The 20,376-nt window shown below is 40.1% G+C and overlaps 1 protein-coding gene across 2 annotated transcripts; it reads left to right on the forward strand.

Moving 5' to 3' along the window:
- Positions 1-1,308: 1,308 nt before the first annotated feature.
- On the forward strand, positions 1,309-20,115 carry PTGFR (prostaglandin F receptor). 2 transcript variants are annotated; one of them, XM_053951101.1, is made up of 3 exons: positions 1,309-1,362; positions 2,469-3,316; positions 17,906-20,115. In XM_053951101.1, exons 2-3 carry the CDS (start codon positions 2,528-2,530, stop codon positions 18,209-18,211), a joined length of 1,095 nt encoding a protein of 364 aa, XP_053807076.1. In that variant the 5' UTR covers positions 1,309-1,362; positions 2,469-2,527; the 3' UTR covers positions 18,212-20,115. The 2 variants fall into 2 exon arrangements, with proteins under 2 accessions (XP_053807076.1, XP_053807078.1); XM_053951103.1 differs by lacking the exon at positions 1,309-1,362 and adding an exon at positions 1,809-1,872 and having other exon boundaries at positions 2,469-2,995.
- The last annotated feature ends 261 nt before the right edge of the window (positions 20,116-20,376 follow it).

Raw genomic sequence — 20,376 nt, forward strand, 5'->3', positions numbered from 1 at the left:
TTAATAGGTAATAATGTATTTTGAGATATTTTTATGTTTTACTGTTGTCTTAAAAAAGAACTTATGGGAATTTATAGATCCAAATCAGACCAAACTGAGCATTTTTGCCCATTGTATGATAAATGCTAAAATGTGACTACCATTTTGAAGAAGAAGGTCATTGTGTGGTGCTCTTAACTGTTTATGCAAGTGACTTTAAATACTGTTTGAAGAAATAGATTTAGCTAGCCTGTATTTCCTCACTAGTGGATTACAAAAAGGCAACTTGTACCTGTACTATTCAAGATATGAAGGTAAGCAAAAACTAGTATATTTGAGAATTTTAATTTTTAAGTAATTGTCTTGTGGTGCCAGGAACAGTACCACTCAAAACTGTGTGTCGATGAAAACAAATTTAAGGTCTTCATCATTGTAGCCCATGATAAATTTTACAATTTTGTTTGATAATTTGACATTGATTTTATATTTTGGTTTCTTTCAATAGTAAGAGTTCTTAATAAAATTTCCCATCCAGGCCTGTTTGGTAGTACTGGACATTGATGGACAAAAGAACTTGAAAGTCATCTATAAATTCAGTTTGTAACAGCTTGAGTGTATGATGGGAAACAATCTTTGAATTTCCACTCTTATGGGTTGTATCATTAATGCCTCATCTGGATGTGTTCTCATCGTATTTCCCCAGTAGTGAAATGGTCTAAGGAGCACTATTAGCTGGACCCGGGAGATCAAGGGGCCGTGTGTCTAGGGATGTGCCTAGATTAATCCCTGACAGTATTCCTGGGGCTACCCCTTCCCGGGCTCCCTACGTGCTGCTGAAGGCGTAGTTGGGAAGAAGCGTGTGGGAAGAGAAGAAGAGGTGAAGTTGTAGCTGAGGACAGATGTGGCCTCGGTTGCCCCATGAATTGCTGCTGCTGTGGCTGCAGCCTGGTGGGCAAGAACTCGCCCTGCCTGGCTGGGGTGGCCCTGTCGCCCGTCGCTGTGATGTGACAACGCAGCCTGGCTCTCCTGGCCGGAGACACCGCCGCACAGACACCGAGGGCTGCGCCTCCCGGGGCAGCGGAGCGAGGCGCGTGTGCCGCGCCCCGGGGCATCGGAACGGCGGCCCCGGCGGGGACACGGGCGGGCAGCGCCGCGGCCCCGGGACGGAGCCGGAGCCGGAGCGCGTCCCGGGGGCGGCGGGCGGGGAGGGCGGACGAGAGGCCGGGTGGGGAGGCGGAGGGAGGGCGGGCGCGGGCGGCGCCGGCGGGAGCGGGGCTCGGCGGCGGTGGCGGCCGGCGGGGCTCCGCGCTGCGCTTCTCTCCGGCCCCGCGGGGCGAAGCGAACGTGAGCGGCAGCGGGGCCGGGACGGACGCCGAGAGCGGGGTATGGACGGAGCGGTGGCGCGGCGGGGCTGGCCCGGGCCGGCGGGGACCCTGGCACTTGTGCCCGGCGAGCCGGGCTCGCCCCGCCCCCGGCGGCGGCAGCGCTTAAGGGAGAGCGAGGCGGGGGCAGGAGCGCCGCTGCTCCGGCACCGGGGCTGCCGCCGGTGCGCGCCCGCGGAGCGCCCGCGGAGCGGCTGCGGTGCGGCTGCGGAGCGCCCGCGGTGCGCCCGCGGTGCGCCGCTCCGTCTGAGGAGCTCTCCGGCCGCGCTCCGCTGAGCGCTCCCGAGCGGCAGAGGCGCCTCGGTCCGGCGTGCCCCGTTCCCGATGTCGCTCAGTAACCGAGGGGCTTCAGCGGCAGTTTGTAATACGGGCTGTTAACGCCTGCTTTTTTTTTTTTTTTCCCTACATTTTTTTTTTCTCTACCTAGGAGGTTTTGCTATTAGGAATGTCCTTGGAGTAGAGATGAGAGATAAAGTGTAAAGTAACTTGCAGAATTGTTTTCTGAATTACGGTGTGTCTAAAAACCAAGTTTGTGCTTCAGCGAGAGCACTGAGAACTTGAAGGCTTCAGTGCTGGTTAGGTTAAAGCTTTGAAACATGAATTTGTAGGAGTAGAATTGTTTAGAGGTGCTAAGACCTTTAATTTATTTTGAAAATAAATGTTTAAAAATGGAGTATGATTATGATCTCAAAATGCTTCAGTTTCAGTATTTCACTTTTGACTGTGGCTGGGCTGGTTAAATGCTGTCATTCTTGGAGTTTGTTGCAAGAATGTTTGTTCAGTGTAGTTTAGCCACCTGAATTGTTTGTATTGTTTATCTTACTATATGAACATAACCATGGTATATTTTATACATTAATTTGTATATATTATGTGTAAAGAAACTCTAAATTTCCTGTAGGCTATATTTGCATTGTGTAATGCTGCAGATAATTGTTTTACCCTGTGAGTGATGAGCTTAAAATGTAATGCCATATCATATCACTCAGAAAACTGGAAAATTAGATTTGTACCGCAGACTCATATTATGGAATTTCTGTTTCAAATGCCATTTGAACAGTGGTATGCCTTTTACAGCATTGTGTATATTTGTTTTTAATATTGCAGATGCCTTTTGATTGCAAGACTGCTGAAATGCTTTGAGGGCTGCATCTCCTTTCCTAACCATGAACAGTTCAAAATCACCAGGACTGGCTGGATTTGGAGTCTTGAAAAACACAACGTGCCACACGGAGAAAAAGATTTCAGTTTTCTTTTCAATAATCTTCATGACGGTGGGAATTTTGTCCAACAGTCTTGCAATAGTAATTCTCATGAAGGCATACCAGAGATTCAGGCAGAAATCAAAAGCCTCCTTTTTGCTTCTTGCCAGTGGTTTGGTTGTCACAGATCTCTTTGGTCACCTCATCAATGGAGCCATTGCAGTGTTTGTGTATGCATCAGATAAAGACTGGATTCGATTTAACCAGTCCAACATTCTGTGCAGTGTTTTTGGCATCTGCATGGTTTTCTTTGGTTTGTGCCCACTCTTCCTGGGCAGTGTGATGGCTGTTGAACGGTGCATTGGAGTCACTAAGCCAATATTTCACTCTACAAAAATGACTTCTAGTCATGTGAAAATGATGTTGACTATGGTATGTCTGTTTGCTGTTCTTATAGCTTTGCTGCCTATTCTTAGGTTTAGAGCCTACCAAATTCAAGCATCGAGGACCTGGTGCTTCTATAAAACAGAACATGTTGAGGACTGGGAAGACAGATTTTATCTCTTACTTTTTTCTTGCCTTGGGTTCCTGGCCCTTGCTATTTCATTCCTGTGCAATGCTGTCACAGGAATTACCCTTTTAAGAGTCAAATTTAAAAGTCAACAAAGACAAGGCAGATCTCATCATTTTGAAATGATCATTCAGCTCTTGGCTATAATGTGTGTTTCTTGCATTTGCTGGAGCCCATTCCTGGTAAGAGCATAATGTATTTGCCAATGTTTAATGCACATCACTGTATAAAAGTTATCCTTTTTTGTCTCCAGGTTTTAAAGCACTTAAGTTGTGATAACAGCTACACCCACTCAGTGATATTAATTTTATAGCATATTGCCCATAACGTACGTACCTATGCATCTATAAAAAACTGGTAGTTATTCTCCACTTCTGATCAATAATACACTAAGCTAAATATATAGTGATTGTGAGGACTGCATTTCCAGTGCTGTGGAGCAGACAGTGGTAGAAGAATCACTGCTAGAATAATTCAGAACAAATATTGAGCTCTTACAAAAATTCAGTGAAATCTAGAATTGGGAAGTGTTTTTACTCTGTACAGTGTAAGTAATTTTTTTTTATTTATGGCAGTCTGTTTGCTGTTATTTCAACAGTTTAGTGCTACTTGTGAGCTTTGTTAGGAACTTTGTTAGGTTCTTTGTCAGTTAAGAACCTGAAAATCCTCCCCTCCATTCTCAGGGTGTTAGGGGCTTTGCTTTAGGGTCGTATTGAAAAACAGTGGTTGGCAGTGGGTTGAAATCAACATTTGATTTAGACCTAAGCAAGCTGGGTTTGTAATGTGGACAGGTAAGCAGCAGAGCTGCTGTGGGGCTGTCCCTGCTGTGACTCCCAGAGGGTCAGTGCTGGCAGTGCCTGCTCTGTCCGTGAGCAGGGTCAAAGGAGGTGGGATTGTGATATGGGAAAGAATTTGACAGCTGCAGTTGTATCATGGCATTAGAAAGCTGGTGTTAGCTTTGTCTCCTTTTAGTGTAGCAAACTTGTCTAAAGAAATTTAGGTTTTTTTGCTAGGGTCAGAGGGTTTAAATCACAAGTAACATGGAATCTTAATTTCTTCCCTAGAAAGAGGGTCCTGTAGTTTTCCAGTGATATAAACGAGCAAGTTTGGATCGAGCTAACAAATACTGACATTTAAGTCTGAGATCCGTATCAGATCCAGCTATATTTCATCTGCTCACTGCCTATGGTAGAGTCTGAAGTTACCTGAGTTAGTTAAAAATTAGATACTGACACTAGCTTAGCTGCAGCAGTTTGGTATATCTGGCAGGTAGCATTTAATTAATCGAGAATCGCCAGCTTCAAGGCGAAGTCTAGGTATGAATGTCTGCAATCACTGAAATGCACAAAAAGTCTTTCAATTTTGTTCAAATCACAGAGAATTTTTCTAGTCTTGCTCTGCAGCATAGTTTAAATTCATTTTGGCTTCTGTCAGTGTCGTGGCTGTAGTGTGTGGAGCATAAAGAAAGTTGTCAGAGCAGCAGAGCAAGTTTTGTAGGGAACTTCTTTACAGTTATTTCAGACACCACCTGAAGTTTGGGGCAAGCCACAGAATGGTTTTCAAAAAAACCATATGATGACTTTACTTGCCATGAAAAAGCAGCATTATTATCCTCTGGTGACATTTATTTTCATTTAAAATAATTGTTCTTAAAAGCAGGGATTAATTTGGTGTCAGAAGAGCTTGGGTGTCAGAAGAGGTATAAACTTTTTTAGTTCAAAAGAGATACTTCATTTATTCAACACATCAAGGAACACTAAATTGCAACTACTATGGTTGATTTTGTTATGCCATTCAATTTTAATTATGATATATATTAAATGTATATAAAATTATGGTTTTAGAAATCATGGCAATCTAATGAAATCACAGCACTACTTTTGTTAAAATATTTAACTTCGGCTAAGTGGTTGTTGAAGATGAATTATTGGTCTAGCAGGAATTTTTTTTCAGACCGTTTTTGGAGTTGGTGTTTGCATCAGCTTATGATGCAGGCCAGTGAAAGACTTCTTGCTTAATTTTAGACTTGGTATTTTTTGGGACTGTGTTGCAGAGGATAGTTAGTTCACAAGGAATTCTGATTCATTGGGTGGCAAATCTGCTGGTGCTTTCTGTGCCTGCTGGGCTTGTGATGCTTTGCCTCTGGATGTCTTCTGAAATGAGATGAGTCAAACTTACGCCAAAATCAGCCGGCCATTATGGAAAATAGTTTTGCAATGAGGACAATTTAGGTTAGGATGGAAGAGTTTAAAAACCAAAAAAAGTAGGTGTAGTGTGGGATTAGATTCTAGGAACAAAGTTTCAAGGAAGTGAACAGTCAGTGTTTTAGTCAGAGTGTTTCAGTGGGAAGTGCAGTGGGATGGGGTCCTATTTCCTTTCTTAGCTGTTAGGATCATAGAGTTTATACCAGTTAATTTGCTGATTTATTTACCCATTCCTTGTTTTGATAGCAACAGAACACAAACAGAATTACAAGCATGGTGTTAATTTAGCAAGATTTTTTGGCCTGCAGTAGCATAAAGTTTTGTCAGGAATGTACTGCTCAAGTGCTACATTGAAGTGATCCAGGGTTTATCAAGTTATATGCTTTATGATTAATTGCTGATTCAAATCTGCTTGTCTGATACATCTGAAAGGTCTCAGGGCTTTTAATTTGTGAAAAGAGTGGTTTGCATTCTATAATATAATCAGCATATACCAAAATAAGTATTTATTGACATACATGTGAGCAGGTGTTCATAGGTGAAATTATCTGGAAAAGGACGTAAATACATGCTTGTTCTGTGACCATTTGCTTCTTTAATTTTTTTTCTCCAAGCTAAATCTAAAAGTCAGAATTTGAAAAGTCTAGTCTTTGAATTTTGAATTCTACTTATGTTCTCTGTCCCAAAGAGAATACGGAACAAAATGTTACGTGAGAGTCAGTTGCCTCAAAGTAAACCAAAGTTACTAGAAACCAAATAAACTGGAAGAGAAAGTGGAGGAATGCAATGTGTTTCATACCACATGTGGTTTGCAGATACAAGAGTTTGGATTCATTTGGTGTTGGGGGGGTTTAATTTATTTATTTCCCTTCTGTTTTCAATCTAGTCTGGTATGTCCATTGACATATGTGTAGGGCTACCATAATCGAGTCTGTCCACTACTGTAATCCAACTGAGATTTACTCCACTATTAGATTTTAAATTAATTTAATTTTTTTTCCAAGTGGAGTTAATATTCAGACATTGTTACTGTCCTGTGATAAAATCATTTTTAGATGTCATTAGAGTCACAAGACCCTGGATTCTCCTTTATGGTGTCTGAACTTGGTGTGGAACTGAACTTGGCTTCTGCATCTGCTCAGTGATAGTGAAGTTGTTTCAATGCCTATTTTTATATGGGTGTAAATGTATAAATAGCTAACACTTAATATTATAAATAATAATATGTAGTACTGTAATCAGTCACCACCTCTGTCTCAAGATTGCTGAAGATACGGATGGAACATTTTTCAAAAGCAGAGCCCATGGCATGACAATGTGGAACTCTCCCTGTGGCTCTTGGACAGGGACCTCCTTCTGATTTCTTTTTTTTCTTTGGATTTCTTTCCCAAAGCTCCATCTCATCTGTTTTTCAAAAATAAGCAGCTTTTTCAAGTTTTCTGCCACTGTGAGAGAATCTTCCCTTAATGAAGTATGAGAATGAGAGGTACTCCTTGCTTCCTCCCTTACAGGGGAACAGTGCTGCCTTTTGAGGAGTTGAGAGCAGGAGAAAATTCACAAAAAAACCCCAAAAAGTGACATTCATGAGTTTTATAATAATATATGTAGTCAATGATTTGCAGAGGCACAGTAGTTCTGACAGTCCAAATAATTTTACTTTGTGGTGGGTAATTCCAGGTAAATATGTTCTGAAGATGTAACTTCAGCTTCTCTGTATAGTGTCAGCTTTCTAAATCCTCCTTGTGAGAGCCTTAGCCCTTTGCTAAGGGTATGCCAATTTTGCTGGATGAATTTGGTCCCTAGGGGTTGGATTCCCAAAGCAAATAGCTAGGCAGGAGCATTTTGTGACAAGCACCTCTGATGAAATACATTGTTATATAAAGCTGGTTTTTGGCTGTCACTTGACATCTGGCGTGTCATGAAACAGCTTGGTTTGGAGCTGTGCTTGTATGAGCAAATTCTGACATCGGTGTGTCGTATTCTGTAGGGCTCAAGGGATAAACGTATTATAAAATTTATTTTTTTGGAGTAGCAAAGAGAACTGCCTGTAACTATGGACAGGAGAGATTTCTTTCAGAGTGAATTTATTTACAGGAACAAATTATGATACGGAGAAATTTCTAATCTTTTTCATGTGTGAAACACAGCCTGAGAAAAATACTTTTATGTTCAAATTATTCTGGTTAAGATCTTTTTCCATGCGGTTAACTGATTAATTTCATTCCTCTCCTCCACTGCAGAAAGTAGCCATTCCTGTTTTTTTTTTTGGAAAGAGCTCTGTTTATTTCATATGAGTAAATCAGCTGTTATTCAGTTGCTTTTTTTTACTGCTTAGATTAATTTTTATCAGTCCCTTCTCATGTAATCTCTTCTCTTTCCAATTTGTTATGCTAATTGTGTCTCCCTGAACTCGCTTTGACTTTTTCTTGTCTTCAGACCATCTTATGCAACGAGGCTTGATGACTGCTTTTCGTGCACCTAGGGCTGTGTTCAGCTTGTGATTTACTGAATCACTTCAACTCAGAAGCTGCAGGTGCTGGTCTGAGTGGTCCTTTCAGAGAATGTGCTCTGGAGCTGGTGAGAAGCTGCTGTACTAACAGGGAGGCTTTCACTGGAATGCCCTTACCCCATCCCACCCTGGCTGCTCCACCAGCTGGTTTGGTGCAGAGCCAGGCTCAGGGTTGCTGTGTGCTGAAGGAGGTCAGTTTGTTGCAGGTTTTACCCTAAGTAAAACCAGATGTGTTTCTGGGCCACATCCTTGTTCAGTATAAGGTAGTTGGATGTACAAGGCAATCCTCTACATCTCTTTTGAGTGTTTTTGCATGTGTAGCCTTGTATACACCTTGTCAGGTGCTCATACCTGTGTTACTCTTGAAGTCTCTCCCTCCATTCTTGACTTTATTAAGGTGGCAGTTTGATTTCTGTTGCACTGCCTTATATGTGCAATGGGCATCATATATATGAGCTAGTTGCTTTATTAATGCTGTGTGTGTGCCTTCTTTGCTGGTTGTATTGTCCCTACAGCTTAAGAGTTACTAAAAAATTTATCCCTTGTGCTCTCGCGACTGGTGATTTCTTGGCATCAGAAAGTGCAGCTGAGGAGAAGCAGGGAGATGTCCCAAGATGCAGGTCCATGCTGTGCCAGTGAGGACTCAGATCTCATGGGGGGCTGCTCTGCAGAACTGTGTTATTACCTTACTATTTATTAGTCAAAACTGCAGCCACCGTGAGCTTGTTGTGCCTGCACAGGCACTGTCAACAGGGAGAGTGATCTTTTCTTTTGAAAAAGAATAAATTAGGCTTTCAATTTCCACAGGTGTGTTTCTGAAGAGTGAGGAAGGAAATACACTTAAATATGTTCAACTAACCTTGCAGCTTTCAGTGCTTTTTCACGGCTTTGAGAGGGAAAAGCAACACTTACCTTTTCAGGGCTCAGATTTTAAAGAAGATAATCAGTGACAGTTACTATGCTTTTGTCATTGAGTTCACTAGAAGGTTTGTCTGCTGACACTGCACAGACAGGATGCCTTGTCAGCAGAAGAGGTTTGTGTGGGCTGTGGGAACACCTCACACCTGCCTGTGGTAGGGCAGGTCTCCCGTGGGAGTGAGAACTCCTTGGACACTGTCAGTGCCTCTCTGAGGCCGGGTGCAAGCCCATGATAGGAGCCCACTGCTGTCACAATGGTTTTAATAAATGAACCAATGTCATGGGGAAAAGAAATAAAAGCTTTTTGCTAGCAGCAGGCCTGCTGGATATGCTTCTTTACCTCTAGTCTGCAGCACCAATACAGAGATAGTTACTGTTGACTGTAGGTAGGTATTTCTCTTCCAGACCTTGCTGTCTGGAGATCAGGAGTGTCAGTTTGAATGAGTAAAACGCTCCTGAAGTTCTCCAAAAAACAAATCCCAAACTGGATTGTCTTTCTGAGCTATATTAGAGAAAGGGCTCTCACTCCTATCATGGTCCTTTGACTGCTTGCTGAGTTTCTCAACAGATCCATTAACTCTGTGCAAATTCCATTACTGTTCTTGCTTGAGTTTCTCCTACTGTCTGATAACTCAAGGTTAAATTGCTGAAAGATTACTGTCTTTGCTAATATTATGACCCAAAAGGTATTTTGAAATACATAACTCATTTTACAGGTTAAGAGGAAAGAGAACACTCATTTTGATAGAAGTTTTTGTTAGTCTCAAGACAGAAGTTTCTTTCCAGCTTAGTTTCCCATGGAATAAGGTTTATTCAGCAGCTCAGACAATTTGAGTGTGCTTTTGTTTGTCCCCATGAAAACACTCCTGGAAAGAATTTGCACGTGTTGGCAGAGAGAGTAACAAAATTTAATACAATGTGTTTAAAAGGCCAATCCACCTGTTCAGATGTGTTTCTATGAAACCTTTGGATAAGATGTTCATATCTTTCTTAGTATTGGTTGTAGAGAACTTTCTTTAATTTTGTATTCTTAAGTGGCACAGCTGCCTAATCCCACCAGGTTACATGAGAACTGGAATGACATTAATTTTAGACTATACCTACCTAAAATGATACTGAATTTTAAAAGTACTATTTTGTTGTTCAGAATTGGTCTCTTCCTATTGTCATCTTTTTACGGTACGTAGAGATCTTACAGGCCTTATCCTTTCTGAGAAACATGAATCATTTTAACAAAAATGTTTATAAGCATGAGCCAGGGTGTAGTTCATCATAGAGTGCTTAGAAAGTCTATAGTAATTGTGCTATATTTGAAATTCAAGTGCTTACCTTCCCCTCACACAAGTCAGGGAGCTGAGATACTCTCCACAGGAAAGTGCTGGAGAAGAAACAGGAGTGGTAATGATAGGAACCAGGGAAGGAAGGAGAACTGACACTGACATATTGCCCTTTACCAGAGGCTTCTGGGGAAGCATAAATAGATTTTTTGTTATCTATGTTTACTTGTGCTGTTTGGAAAAATTTGCGTAAAGCCTTTTCTATTAATGCAGTGCCATCAGAATACAATAAGATTGTTTGTTTTGGAGAGAAAAAAGTAGGGAAGGCAGGTTTCCAGTCACGTGAGAACATGGCATTTTCAGAATATCGTGCTTCTGGTTTTCTTTCATCATTGTTTGCTTCTTGATTTTTAAATTTAGATGTTATATACAGAATTAGACTATGAAGCACAATATTTTGTTTCAAGTAGATGTCAGTGACTTTCACAGAAAATGTGGGTTGGTTTTTTTTTTCAGTTTTGAAGTTGCCATCTCAAGAAATCAAATTCTGAAAACTTCACCAAAATAAATCTGCCATTCAAAACTTTTCCTTGTTTATTTCACTTGGTTATGTTTTTGGATTCTCTGTTTGATGTTAAAAGTCAGTTTGACATTCATTCCATTGTTTGAGATAAGAGAATTCTTCCTGTTTCCTAGATATTACACTTTTTCAGGCATTTCTTACTTGAAAATGTCATACACTGTATAACCATCTTTGGAAAATATCATACATGGCATAACCATTTTTGGATGGTTATTTTAGGAAAGCTGTGTTTCCTGACTATCTAAACACTTTAAATGGTAAAGTTGTTGCTAAAAAATCTCAGGGAGTAATACACTCACATGGAAAAACTCCAGAAGGTCCTTCATCCTCACCAGTTTTAATGACAGATATCAGGGTGTAATAGACATGCATATATTTTGTGAGAGAATATTTATTTTTATAATTATTATGGTGTTAATTCACAGTCTGAAGTGTGGCCTGGTGCTTTCTGGCACAAGTTACTTGTGTCTCCAGTGCTGTAGAATTGGTTAATGCCTGAGAGGAATTGCTGAGTGGCAGTTTGGGTGGAGGCTCCCTGTGTGCCCAGTGCCCAGCAGTGCAGAGCACAGCACAGCTTCTGTGCGTGTGCTTTGCCAACAGCAGTGCCCAGGGAGCAGAGCACTGCAGACAGGGTCTGCACCAGGGGTGACACCAGGGGTGACAGGGAAGTTCTAGCAGTGGTGACTCATTCTTTGGGAGTCATTTTCGTTTTGGATGAGGTGAAAGAGACAAGCAGTGGAATGAGCAGGAGCTGCTTTGGAGGTACTGTACCATCTCCTGCCGTCCTGGACCTGCGTGCTGCCCCTCGGGAGCTTCGGGCTCCCGAACCGACACCAGAGGGGTAGGATGGGAAGGATGTAGTGAGTCTGCTCAAGAGTAACCTCGTGATGATGACATCAGGACATGAGTACATGGGGAGGAAGACTCTTGTGCTGAGAGGGATGTGACCAGCTATATTCCCATCTGCCTCACTGCATGGAAAGAGAGAAAGAGAAGCGGGAAGAAGTAAGTGGTAGCTGTTTGTTTTAGGATTTACAGTTCATTAGTGAATTGGAAATAAAGTTGAATTCACCTTTTACCAGAGGTGTGCATTTGCAGAAGTAATGCAAAATAAATCACTTTTAAATGTAGACTTGATTTTTCTCTTCCATCCTCCTCCTGAAAGGTGGTTGAGCTGTACAACAGGCCCTTGCAATTTATTCACCAACATAAAAGGAAAAGGTAATTGCAAATTACATATTTCAGCTTGGTAGATATATTGCTAATTCACTACTCGTGATATTTCTGATCATAGCTGCTTAGTTTATTCCTCATGCTGTGGAAACTTGCTTTCTTGTAGCTTTAAAACATGTAGCTCAGGAAACAAGTTGTTTATTTGACTTTGGTATGGACACTATGTCTTTTCATTATGAAGTGAGTCATCTACTGTTTCGAATGCTAGAATCTTTTCTATCCATACCCACAATGCTTTCCTTTCAAATAAATTATCAATTAAGCTGTGAAAGTAATTACATTGCTAGCTAGTTGAACTGAAGTATTTCTTACTTTGATGGCAAGGAAAGGAAATAAAGATAGAGGATTGTCAATCCAAGATAGAAACATTTGGATTATTTAGGAGAAACAAAGAGGTGACCTTGAATGCTTTATTCAAGCCCAACATGAATTTATCGTCCTGCGAAACTGGTGCAAAATAGGTAGTGTCTAAGGGGAAAGTTGACAGAAAATAAAAACTTCACTTTCACTTGTTTGTAAGTTCATGCACACAGACCTGCCCCTGCCCTCTGGTTATGAGGCTTACTTCATAATTTCTTTCCTGTCAACTTCAGTGAGAAATTGCCTGGTCACAGACTAAGCTGTGTCTGAGAAAGGAATATGAGAAAATATTTTTATTTGCTTGTGAAAAATTTTGTGATTTCCTGTTTTCTCTATACTTTTCGGACTTTTCATACCTTTTTCACACCTCTGTAGCTTAACCATACCTTCAAAATGCTTATGCAATTCCTTTTTAAGGGGGGGCAAATAGTGAGCCAGTGGATCTACTCTTCATTTTTAGTGGCATTATTATATTATCACAGAAATACACATGAGAGAAAAGGAGACTCCTTTATTCTGCTACTACTTCTCAAGAGCTGATTCTGCCAAATTGTACATAAGGAATTACTACATGTACCCTTAAAAGTACCCTCTGGGCTCTAATGTGGTGGAAAGCTGCCTCATGTATTTTGTTGTCTACAATACCTTCTTAAATTGGCATTTTTTAATAAAATCACTATGCTCATTAAAATTTAATTGCTAAGCTAAGTGATCATCTGGTATATAAAAGTTGAAGATATAGTTAATGTTTTTCTTTTAGAAAGGGAAAGGAAAGCATTAGGGGGAAAACATGTTGCAGATCTAGAACACAAAAAGCATTACGTGGCATAAGTAGAACAGTGTGTGTACTAATATTTTGATGGCAGAAGTGGTGCACTGCATATTGTTCTTGGAAGCTCTTGTTTGTAAACTGACTTGCAGAATCACATAAAAAATAAAATGAAGCATACTCAGCTTTGTTGCAACAAATGCTTGGCTTCTTTACTGCAAGATCAATATAGCAATGGTACAGGCAATTTCTTTCTCACACTATTTTGCAAATTTATTTTCTTAAGGTCTGTTTTTATAGAGTACTACAGAATGTCATCCTGTATGATCCCTTGCCTGTTAGACTGAAGCTGCTTTTGTAAAATGAAAAGTAAAAGTTCCAAAAACTCTAGAAATTCAAAATAAGTGTATATTTTTTGTTTCAGTGGATTGGGACATAACCAGTAAACCTTGAAACCTCTGTGGTTTAGAGAAGGAGATTTGCATCTCAGGGTTCGACATAGGTAATAGTGAAAAAATATGTGTTCTGCAAATACTGAAAAATCCATGGACTTCCTTCCATTAATGGAAATCCTCAGAATGCTTGCAAGGAAATCCAAAGGAAGAGGCTTGGGAGGGTCTGCAAGGTTCCCACAGGGAAGTGGAGTCTGAGGGCTGAGCTGCAGAAGACAAGAATTTCCGATATTTGTCTATTCTGCTTTCCATGTCAATCTCTTGGTGACTGGGTTTTATCCAGTTTCCTGAAGTCAAGGGTAGAAGCTTGACTAGAAGCTTAGAGCCTGTGAGGTAAAATGCATCAAAGTCTCATTTTTGTCTTATTTCTTAACTAGCTTTAAAGTCAGCTGCTTGTTTTGACTGGCTGTCCTTGAGTACTAACAGGGATGTGACTAAGCAGCACAGCCTTTGAGCCTATTGGTTGTTCGCGTGTAGATCCAATTGGAAAGAAAATTAAATTAGTGTTGTTTACATTTGGAGAGTGGTGTGAAGCCTTGGAGCAATTTTTTTGTTTATTGCTCTGAGCTTTGTCCCTAAGGGAAATGGCAATTCTCTGATGCTGTCTGCTAGGTGCAGAATTGAAGTCAGCAATTTCAAAATATTTTTAAAAATTTTCCATCAGACTTTCTGGATCCTGCAAAGTGAGCTTTGGTTTTAATGAAGCTTAAGATTGGACAAAAAGTATGTCAAAGTTTAATATATTGTGTCAAGTCCTTCCTTTGCCACAAATCTGATTTCTCTGTCTGTATTTTTAGGGATTCTGAATTCTCAGGTCCTTTCTTAAACCAGCAAGGACTAGTATGAGTCAGAGTAACTTTATATCTTTCAAGCAGGTACCCTTGGTTTAAAAAATTGCTTTTACAGTTATGCTTTTATAGTATCTTTTATAAAGAAAGTTTGAATTGTCAGTTACATAATGTGATTTTTTTCTTTTTTTTGCAAACTAGGGAGACATACTACAGCTGTCTTCATATAAACAGTGTATAAATCAGCAGAGTGCTACTTGGATTCTTACATTTCTAAATATGTTAGAAAATGCCATGAGTTACGTGTATTATTTACCAGCTGGGGATTAATTTTTTGAGTCATGCTGCTGAATCTGCATGAATATTAACTTCAGTTATGGAGATCAAAGGTGATTAGATACGATGCAATAGTGTTGCCTCTTCCCCACTTGGGTACTGCTGCTTACAGAGGACAGAATTCCTTTGTCGTACCAACCTGGTGGACCTGCAGGGAAAGGAAAAAAGGGTTTGAATTGGTTCCCTGACTTGGAACCAGTTATTGACCTCTGATCGTCACATAAGAATAAGTGTTCTTTTTGTGCCTGTGGAGGTGGTCCCACTTTCAAAAGTCCACTTGGCACTGCACCAAGTTCTGGTGGCAATTTCTGAGCTGATGACTTCAACCATTTCAGTGACATGAATTTCTCACACCCACAGAAAAAATCCAGACTGTCTGCGTGTTTTGCTTCAATGAAATCCTTTATTAAACAGCTGGTAGTGTATTATCCTTTTTATAACTTAGGGTTTCAAACTGACTTTGGAACAGTATTTTAAGAATTTAAATTTAAATAAATAGACTATGAACATGTGAGAGAAATAATAATTTATATTAACTTCATTCCATTCCACTCCTCTTCCACTGAAGTTAAGTCTTGTTCTAGAAATCAGCAGATGATTTTAGAAAGGCTCCAGAATATAGTCTCATCTTTGCACAGTTGCTTGCAATTTTCTTACATGATTTTTCAGATGTGATGAGCCCCCAGGACAGGGCAGTCTCTTTGGAGGAGTGAGAAGCTCTCTCACTTCATACTCAAAGTGATGGCAACATGTCCTGCTGCTCTGCCACAAGTGTTGAAGCATAAAAATGCTCATGCTCAGGGCTGCAATGAGATTCTCTGTGTTATTCCATTTCTATATGGAAATCTTGGCCTCTCAGAACTTCAAAAAGCTTTTATATTAGTTTTAGAGATATTAGAAAGAATTTTTTTTTAATGTCTGCATAATACTCCCAAATAATGTTAGCAATATGGTTAGGAAAATCTTATAAAACAAAATTTGTACATAATTATATTTTATCTTATTATTTCTAGTCCAGGGACCTACAGCTGAGTTGTATAAATGTGTGTCTGTGTACATAAGCTCTACTTGCTCTGTGTGAATTTAGATGTATTATTTTTTGTATGTCTGATGTTCAGACGAGGCAACTGAAATATACTGGATAAAGCTTCTCCAAGTCAGAATCCATAGATTATGTATTAGTTTTCTTTGTTGTCCTGATTTACTTCATGCAAATCCATAATCAAAGCAGAATTTATGTTGAACAGCAAATTGATAGATTAACTTAGACATGATTGCTTCTAAATGCAAACACTTCTCACAAGTGTTCTAGGTAACATGGAAAAATAAGTTTTACAAAGTCTGGATGGAGCTACTTTTCCTTATTTTTTTTTTTTTTTTTTTTTTTTTTTCTTTTCTGGACATGAAATTACATTGGATTTGGCATTTATTAACTCCAGAGAATAGGAACAACAAATGAATTTTTAAGCTGATCGAGAAGCAGATCAGTAACTTGTATGTCTGTATTAAGGCAGACATGGTGCATGGGATAAGGACATTTGTCTGTGAGTTCTGTTGAGCTGTCATTTGCTGCCCAGTCCTGTTTGCAGAGTAAGGAGTATTCTGTCTGAGCTTGCCTTGTGGTATTGGACCTCTAATAAATAAAATGTAGACTGTCCTGAAAAAACATCCCATGTGAAGCCAAAGGAGCTGTTCAAGTTTGGGTGGGCTGCTGATGTCAGAGAGGAATGTGCCCAGTGGTTGTGGGTGAAAATCAGATTCAGGGAACTGGCTTGTGTTTGTGTTGGCTTGGTGCTCAGACATTCCTCCTCCTCCCCTCACCAGTTCCCAGCTGTGCTCCTGCCAGTCCTACCAGCTTCCTTAGCAATGTTCCTGGAGGCTTCCTTTGCTGCTCCCATAGAAGCCATACAGAAACACTCCATCAAAGGCTTCATCAAACAAGTTCAGTGTCCTTTTATGTGTTCACTTTGTGCCATTCAAGCTTTTACTCAGATGTGGTGACCTGCAAGCTATAGGTGGGGTCTGGAAATACAGAGAAGCATTTAAAAAGAAGTAAAATAGGTTTGCTGGCATATTGAGCTTTAGGCTTCTCTCTTCATTCATTATTATTTTTTAGTTTTGCTGCTGAGTTTCCTTTCAGTGCATCTTTTTGAAACTACAACCCTGCACATGGACAGCCTGACCGTACTTCTCATTGCCCAATAAATCAGTGTACTCACAGCATCAGTTGTAAAATATCCCGTTTCTCAGTTAAATAACTGCAGTGCTTTAAAGGCTTTGGACCAAAAGCCTTACAGTGTTTCATCGTTCTACCAAAAAAGTCTTCCTGTGGTTTTAACGTTAATAACAGGGAGAAATAATTTACCATCTTCTGGCAGATTCCTGGCTTGGCAGATCAGGCTTTCCTCACACAGGAACTCAGGTTACAAATATCCAGTGGCAGGCAGCCTGTAAAGGAGGCATCTGCAGGGCAGGAGTACCGGTGGCCTGAGTTTCCCTGGGGCTGTGTCCTTGCAGAGCAGGGGGGCCAGAGCCACACCTTGCTGGGCTGCTGTGGCCCTTGGGTATCCTCTGCCAGAGGCTGCCCTGCTGAGCTGGTCTGGAATTCCACCCTGTGGAATTATTGGCTCTGGCAGTGTTGTTGCTGTGGAGGTCTGTCCATGTGTAGCATTTCCAGAGGTGAATGAAACCTTCTGTGTCTCCACTGACAAGTGGCTTTTGTCACCATGGCTTAAATTTTCCTACAGACCTCTAAATCCTCTGGTGTCAATAAATTGTGTTCTGCTGCAGTGTAAAAAATGTGAATCTTCTTGTTGAAGTCAAGGTACTATGTTCCTTATGCAGCCTTTAATTAGGAAAACGTGAAAAAATAAATAGCTGTTACAAAAACATGCTGACCTACAAGTGGATTCTGTCCTTGAGAAAATCCATTTTTGGAACAGTCTTGGCACGCTTTATTAGATCAAATTCTGGATTAAGTTTTTACTTGTTGCTCAGATCAATCTCTCGTTTTGGAGGGTGTTCCCTGGCTGGTTGCCATCCTCTGCTTAAAGTTCAGCAGAAGTAATTCAGGAGAGGCACATGTATGTCCTTTGTAAAACATTAGAGGATTTCTAGGACGATAAATCGTGTATGCCTGAAAGTATTGGCATTGCAGTTTGGGATGCACTGATGCTGTGAAAGTGTGAAGGTTAGAGACAATGTTGAAACGATTTTACTCATTTACATGCTCTCTTTGTATGTTTTTTAAAGTACAATTTTAAAATACTCGATTTTCAGGTAATTTAAATGCTCTCTTTGTGTATTTTTTGATGCATAATTCTAAAATATTCCCCTTTTCAGGTGACCATGGCCAGAATTGGGATTAATGAAGGTCGCTCAAAGGACACCTGTGAAACGATACTTTTCGCTCTCCGAATGGCCACGTGGAATCAGATTTTGGATCCCTGGGTGTACATTCTTCTCAGGAAAGCTGTTCTTAGAAACCTGTACAAGATCACAAGTGGATGTTGTGGCATGCACGTCATCAACTTACACATGTGGGAGCTCAGCTCCATCAAGAATTCTCTGAAGGTTGCAGCAATATCAGAGTCACCAGGAAGTTCCAAGCAGATAAACCTCCAGCCTCTCAGCTCTATGGGACAATAAAGTTTAACTCAGTCTATGAAGAGATGATGGAGGCAACTCTCCTACATAGGCAGTACCTTAAAATGAATTCCAAGGCTCAGTGGTTTGGCATTTGTTTTAAATTGTGAGTGGTTTGCTGTTGTTGCTTACCAGTTTGATATTGCTACTCCAAAAGATGTTTTAATTAGAATGTTTTAATTCACTTGAGTACATGGAAGGGAAAAATAGAGATGACTTAACATTCCACTACCAGTTTTGGAAGGGATGTATTCTAAAGTGAAGAGGGCTTCTTATAACACTCCCCACCAAACCTTTCACCTTAACAAGTGTATTAAAAGTGCAGAAGTGATCTCCAGGATGATTTTTAAAAGGGGTAGATGTTTTCAGAGATACCCTCAAATTCTTCGCAGAGTCACTGTTTTCTAGAATAAAGTCAAGCATCCTTTCTATAAGGGTATTCTGTGCTTCTAGGCATTGAATTTACCAGTTGTATATAAAAAAGACATTTTGCTTATGCCCAGTTTATTGAATGATCCACTGTGCTTGGTTCATTGACTTGATCTCTTAATTATTTACTGTTCAATGAATTTTTGGGAGAGCTGCAAACTCTGCATCAGTGTTAGTGTTCCTTTCAAATCACTGACAAAACCTGAGGTTCCCTTTGGGAACAGAGAAGCAAATGAGCTCAGCTTCCTTATAGTTATGTTTTGAGGTGTATTGGTGAGCTTTTAGTCCTTTCAGTAAATTCTGTTGAAACTAACAGGCATAAAGCAGTGGTTAGTCTGTGAAAACAGTGGTTTCCCCCTCCCTCCCAAAGTGAAGGATGATTCTGGAAGCGTTCCCCTAGTGCATGTACTGAAATACTCATGTGGTACAGCTGCTTCATTTGTGAAAGGTCACACGTGTGTCGTGAAAATGTATGTGACCAAACGAGCACCTCTGCAGGGAACTGCTTTGGGAGCAGGGTTTAGTTTGTGAAAGAAAACTGAATGCTCAGTTTTCGCAGGGTCTGTGTCTGAAGAGCTGAGAGCATTCAATAACTTGAAGGTACCAGAAAATTTCAGGACAGCTTCACACGGAAGGCCCTTCACCTTTAATGCTGCTAAAAGAAGCTTTGGTTTTTGTGACGTATGCTGTTCAGAAGCCAAAAATGAGAGATATTGTTTTAAGATAGGTCTATGTTATTTTTACCTACTTAACTTCAAATAACTGCATTAGTGAAGTTTTGAACAAAGTTGAACAAAGTAATTAAAAAGAGATTCACTAAGAAGACAGTCTGAGGGACCAAAACTATTCACAAAGTACAAATTCATGTTGTATGTGAGAATAGTTTGTAGGTCAGAAAATAAAAACCCATAAGGTTTAAATATGTCTTTTTTTTTTTTTAATTTTTAAAGCTATTTCCTTTTTGTTTTAAAAAGGTTGAAAAATAAGTGGGTTAAATAACCCTGTACTGAAATGGCTTTATTTACCCTAAAGAATTCCTGTATGTGATTTTTTTTCTCAGTCATAGGGCTGATAAATGGTGGACAGATTTGATGCTGATATAAGTTCTGCACTATTACTTCATGTGAGCTCTGCTGAAATCTGGAAGCATTCAGTCAGTGCTCAACTTGGCTTCTTCATTTCGTAGAATGTGATGTCAGTGTATCTGTTGACATAAATTATTTGTTCCCTATGGAAGATTGTTGTTTTAGCAGCTGCAAAATGATGTTGGTCCGTAAATTGTTGAGATATTTGATTGGTGAATGAAGCTTGAAAATGCTCCATTTTGTTGTGTGAATAAATGTAGCTTGTGTTGTTCACTCTGGTTGGGTTGTAAAACAACAAGGCAAAGTTTATATGTATATGTGATTTCTTATATTTTGTGTACTGATACACACTGAATGTAAATTGCAAAGCCTCATTAAAGTTACCAAACTATATCCTGAGAGTTAAGGTGTTTTTGTGTAACCAAAAAGATCCTAAGTTATTAAAAATAATCCTTATGACAAAAAAACATCACACTGGATTCAAGCCAACCACTACCATTCCCATGTGTGTGAAGGCAGAGAGGAGGCCTGTGAGAATTCAGGTAAGAGGTACCAGTGTTTGTACATGGCCAGAGCAGCTGGTGGTCTGAGGCAGACAAGGTCATGTTCTGATGACCCATGCTTAGAAAATGCAAATAAAAGTGGAACTGAGTC

The sequence above is a fragment of the Vidua chalybeata genome, chromosome 9, assembly GCF_026979565.1.
Source record: "Vidua chalybeata isolate OUT-0048 chromosome 9, bVidCha1 merged haplotype, whole genome shotgun sequence".
Taxonomy (NCBI): domain Eukaryota; kingdom Metazoa; phylum Chordata; class Aves; order Passeriformes; family Viduidae; genus Vidua; species Vidua chalybeata.

Excerpts from the sequence above, each read along its gene's own strand:
- PTGFR (XM_053951101.1), top strand. The coding sequence starts at position 2,528 with ATGAACAGTTCAAAATCACCAGGACTGGCTGGATTTGGAGTCTTGAAA. Across the intron at positions 3,317-17,905 it reads TTTGCTGGAGCCCATTCCTG|GTGACCATGGCCAGAATTGG; the intron begins GTAAGAGCATAA and ends TCCCCTTTTCAG.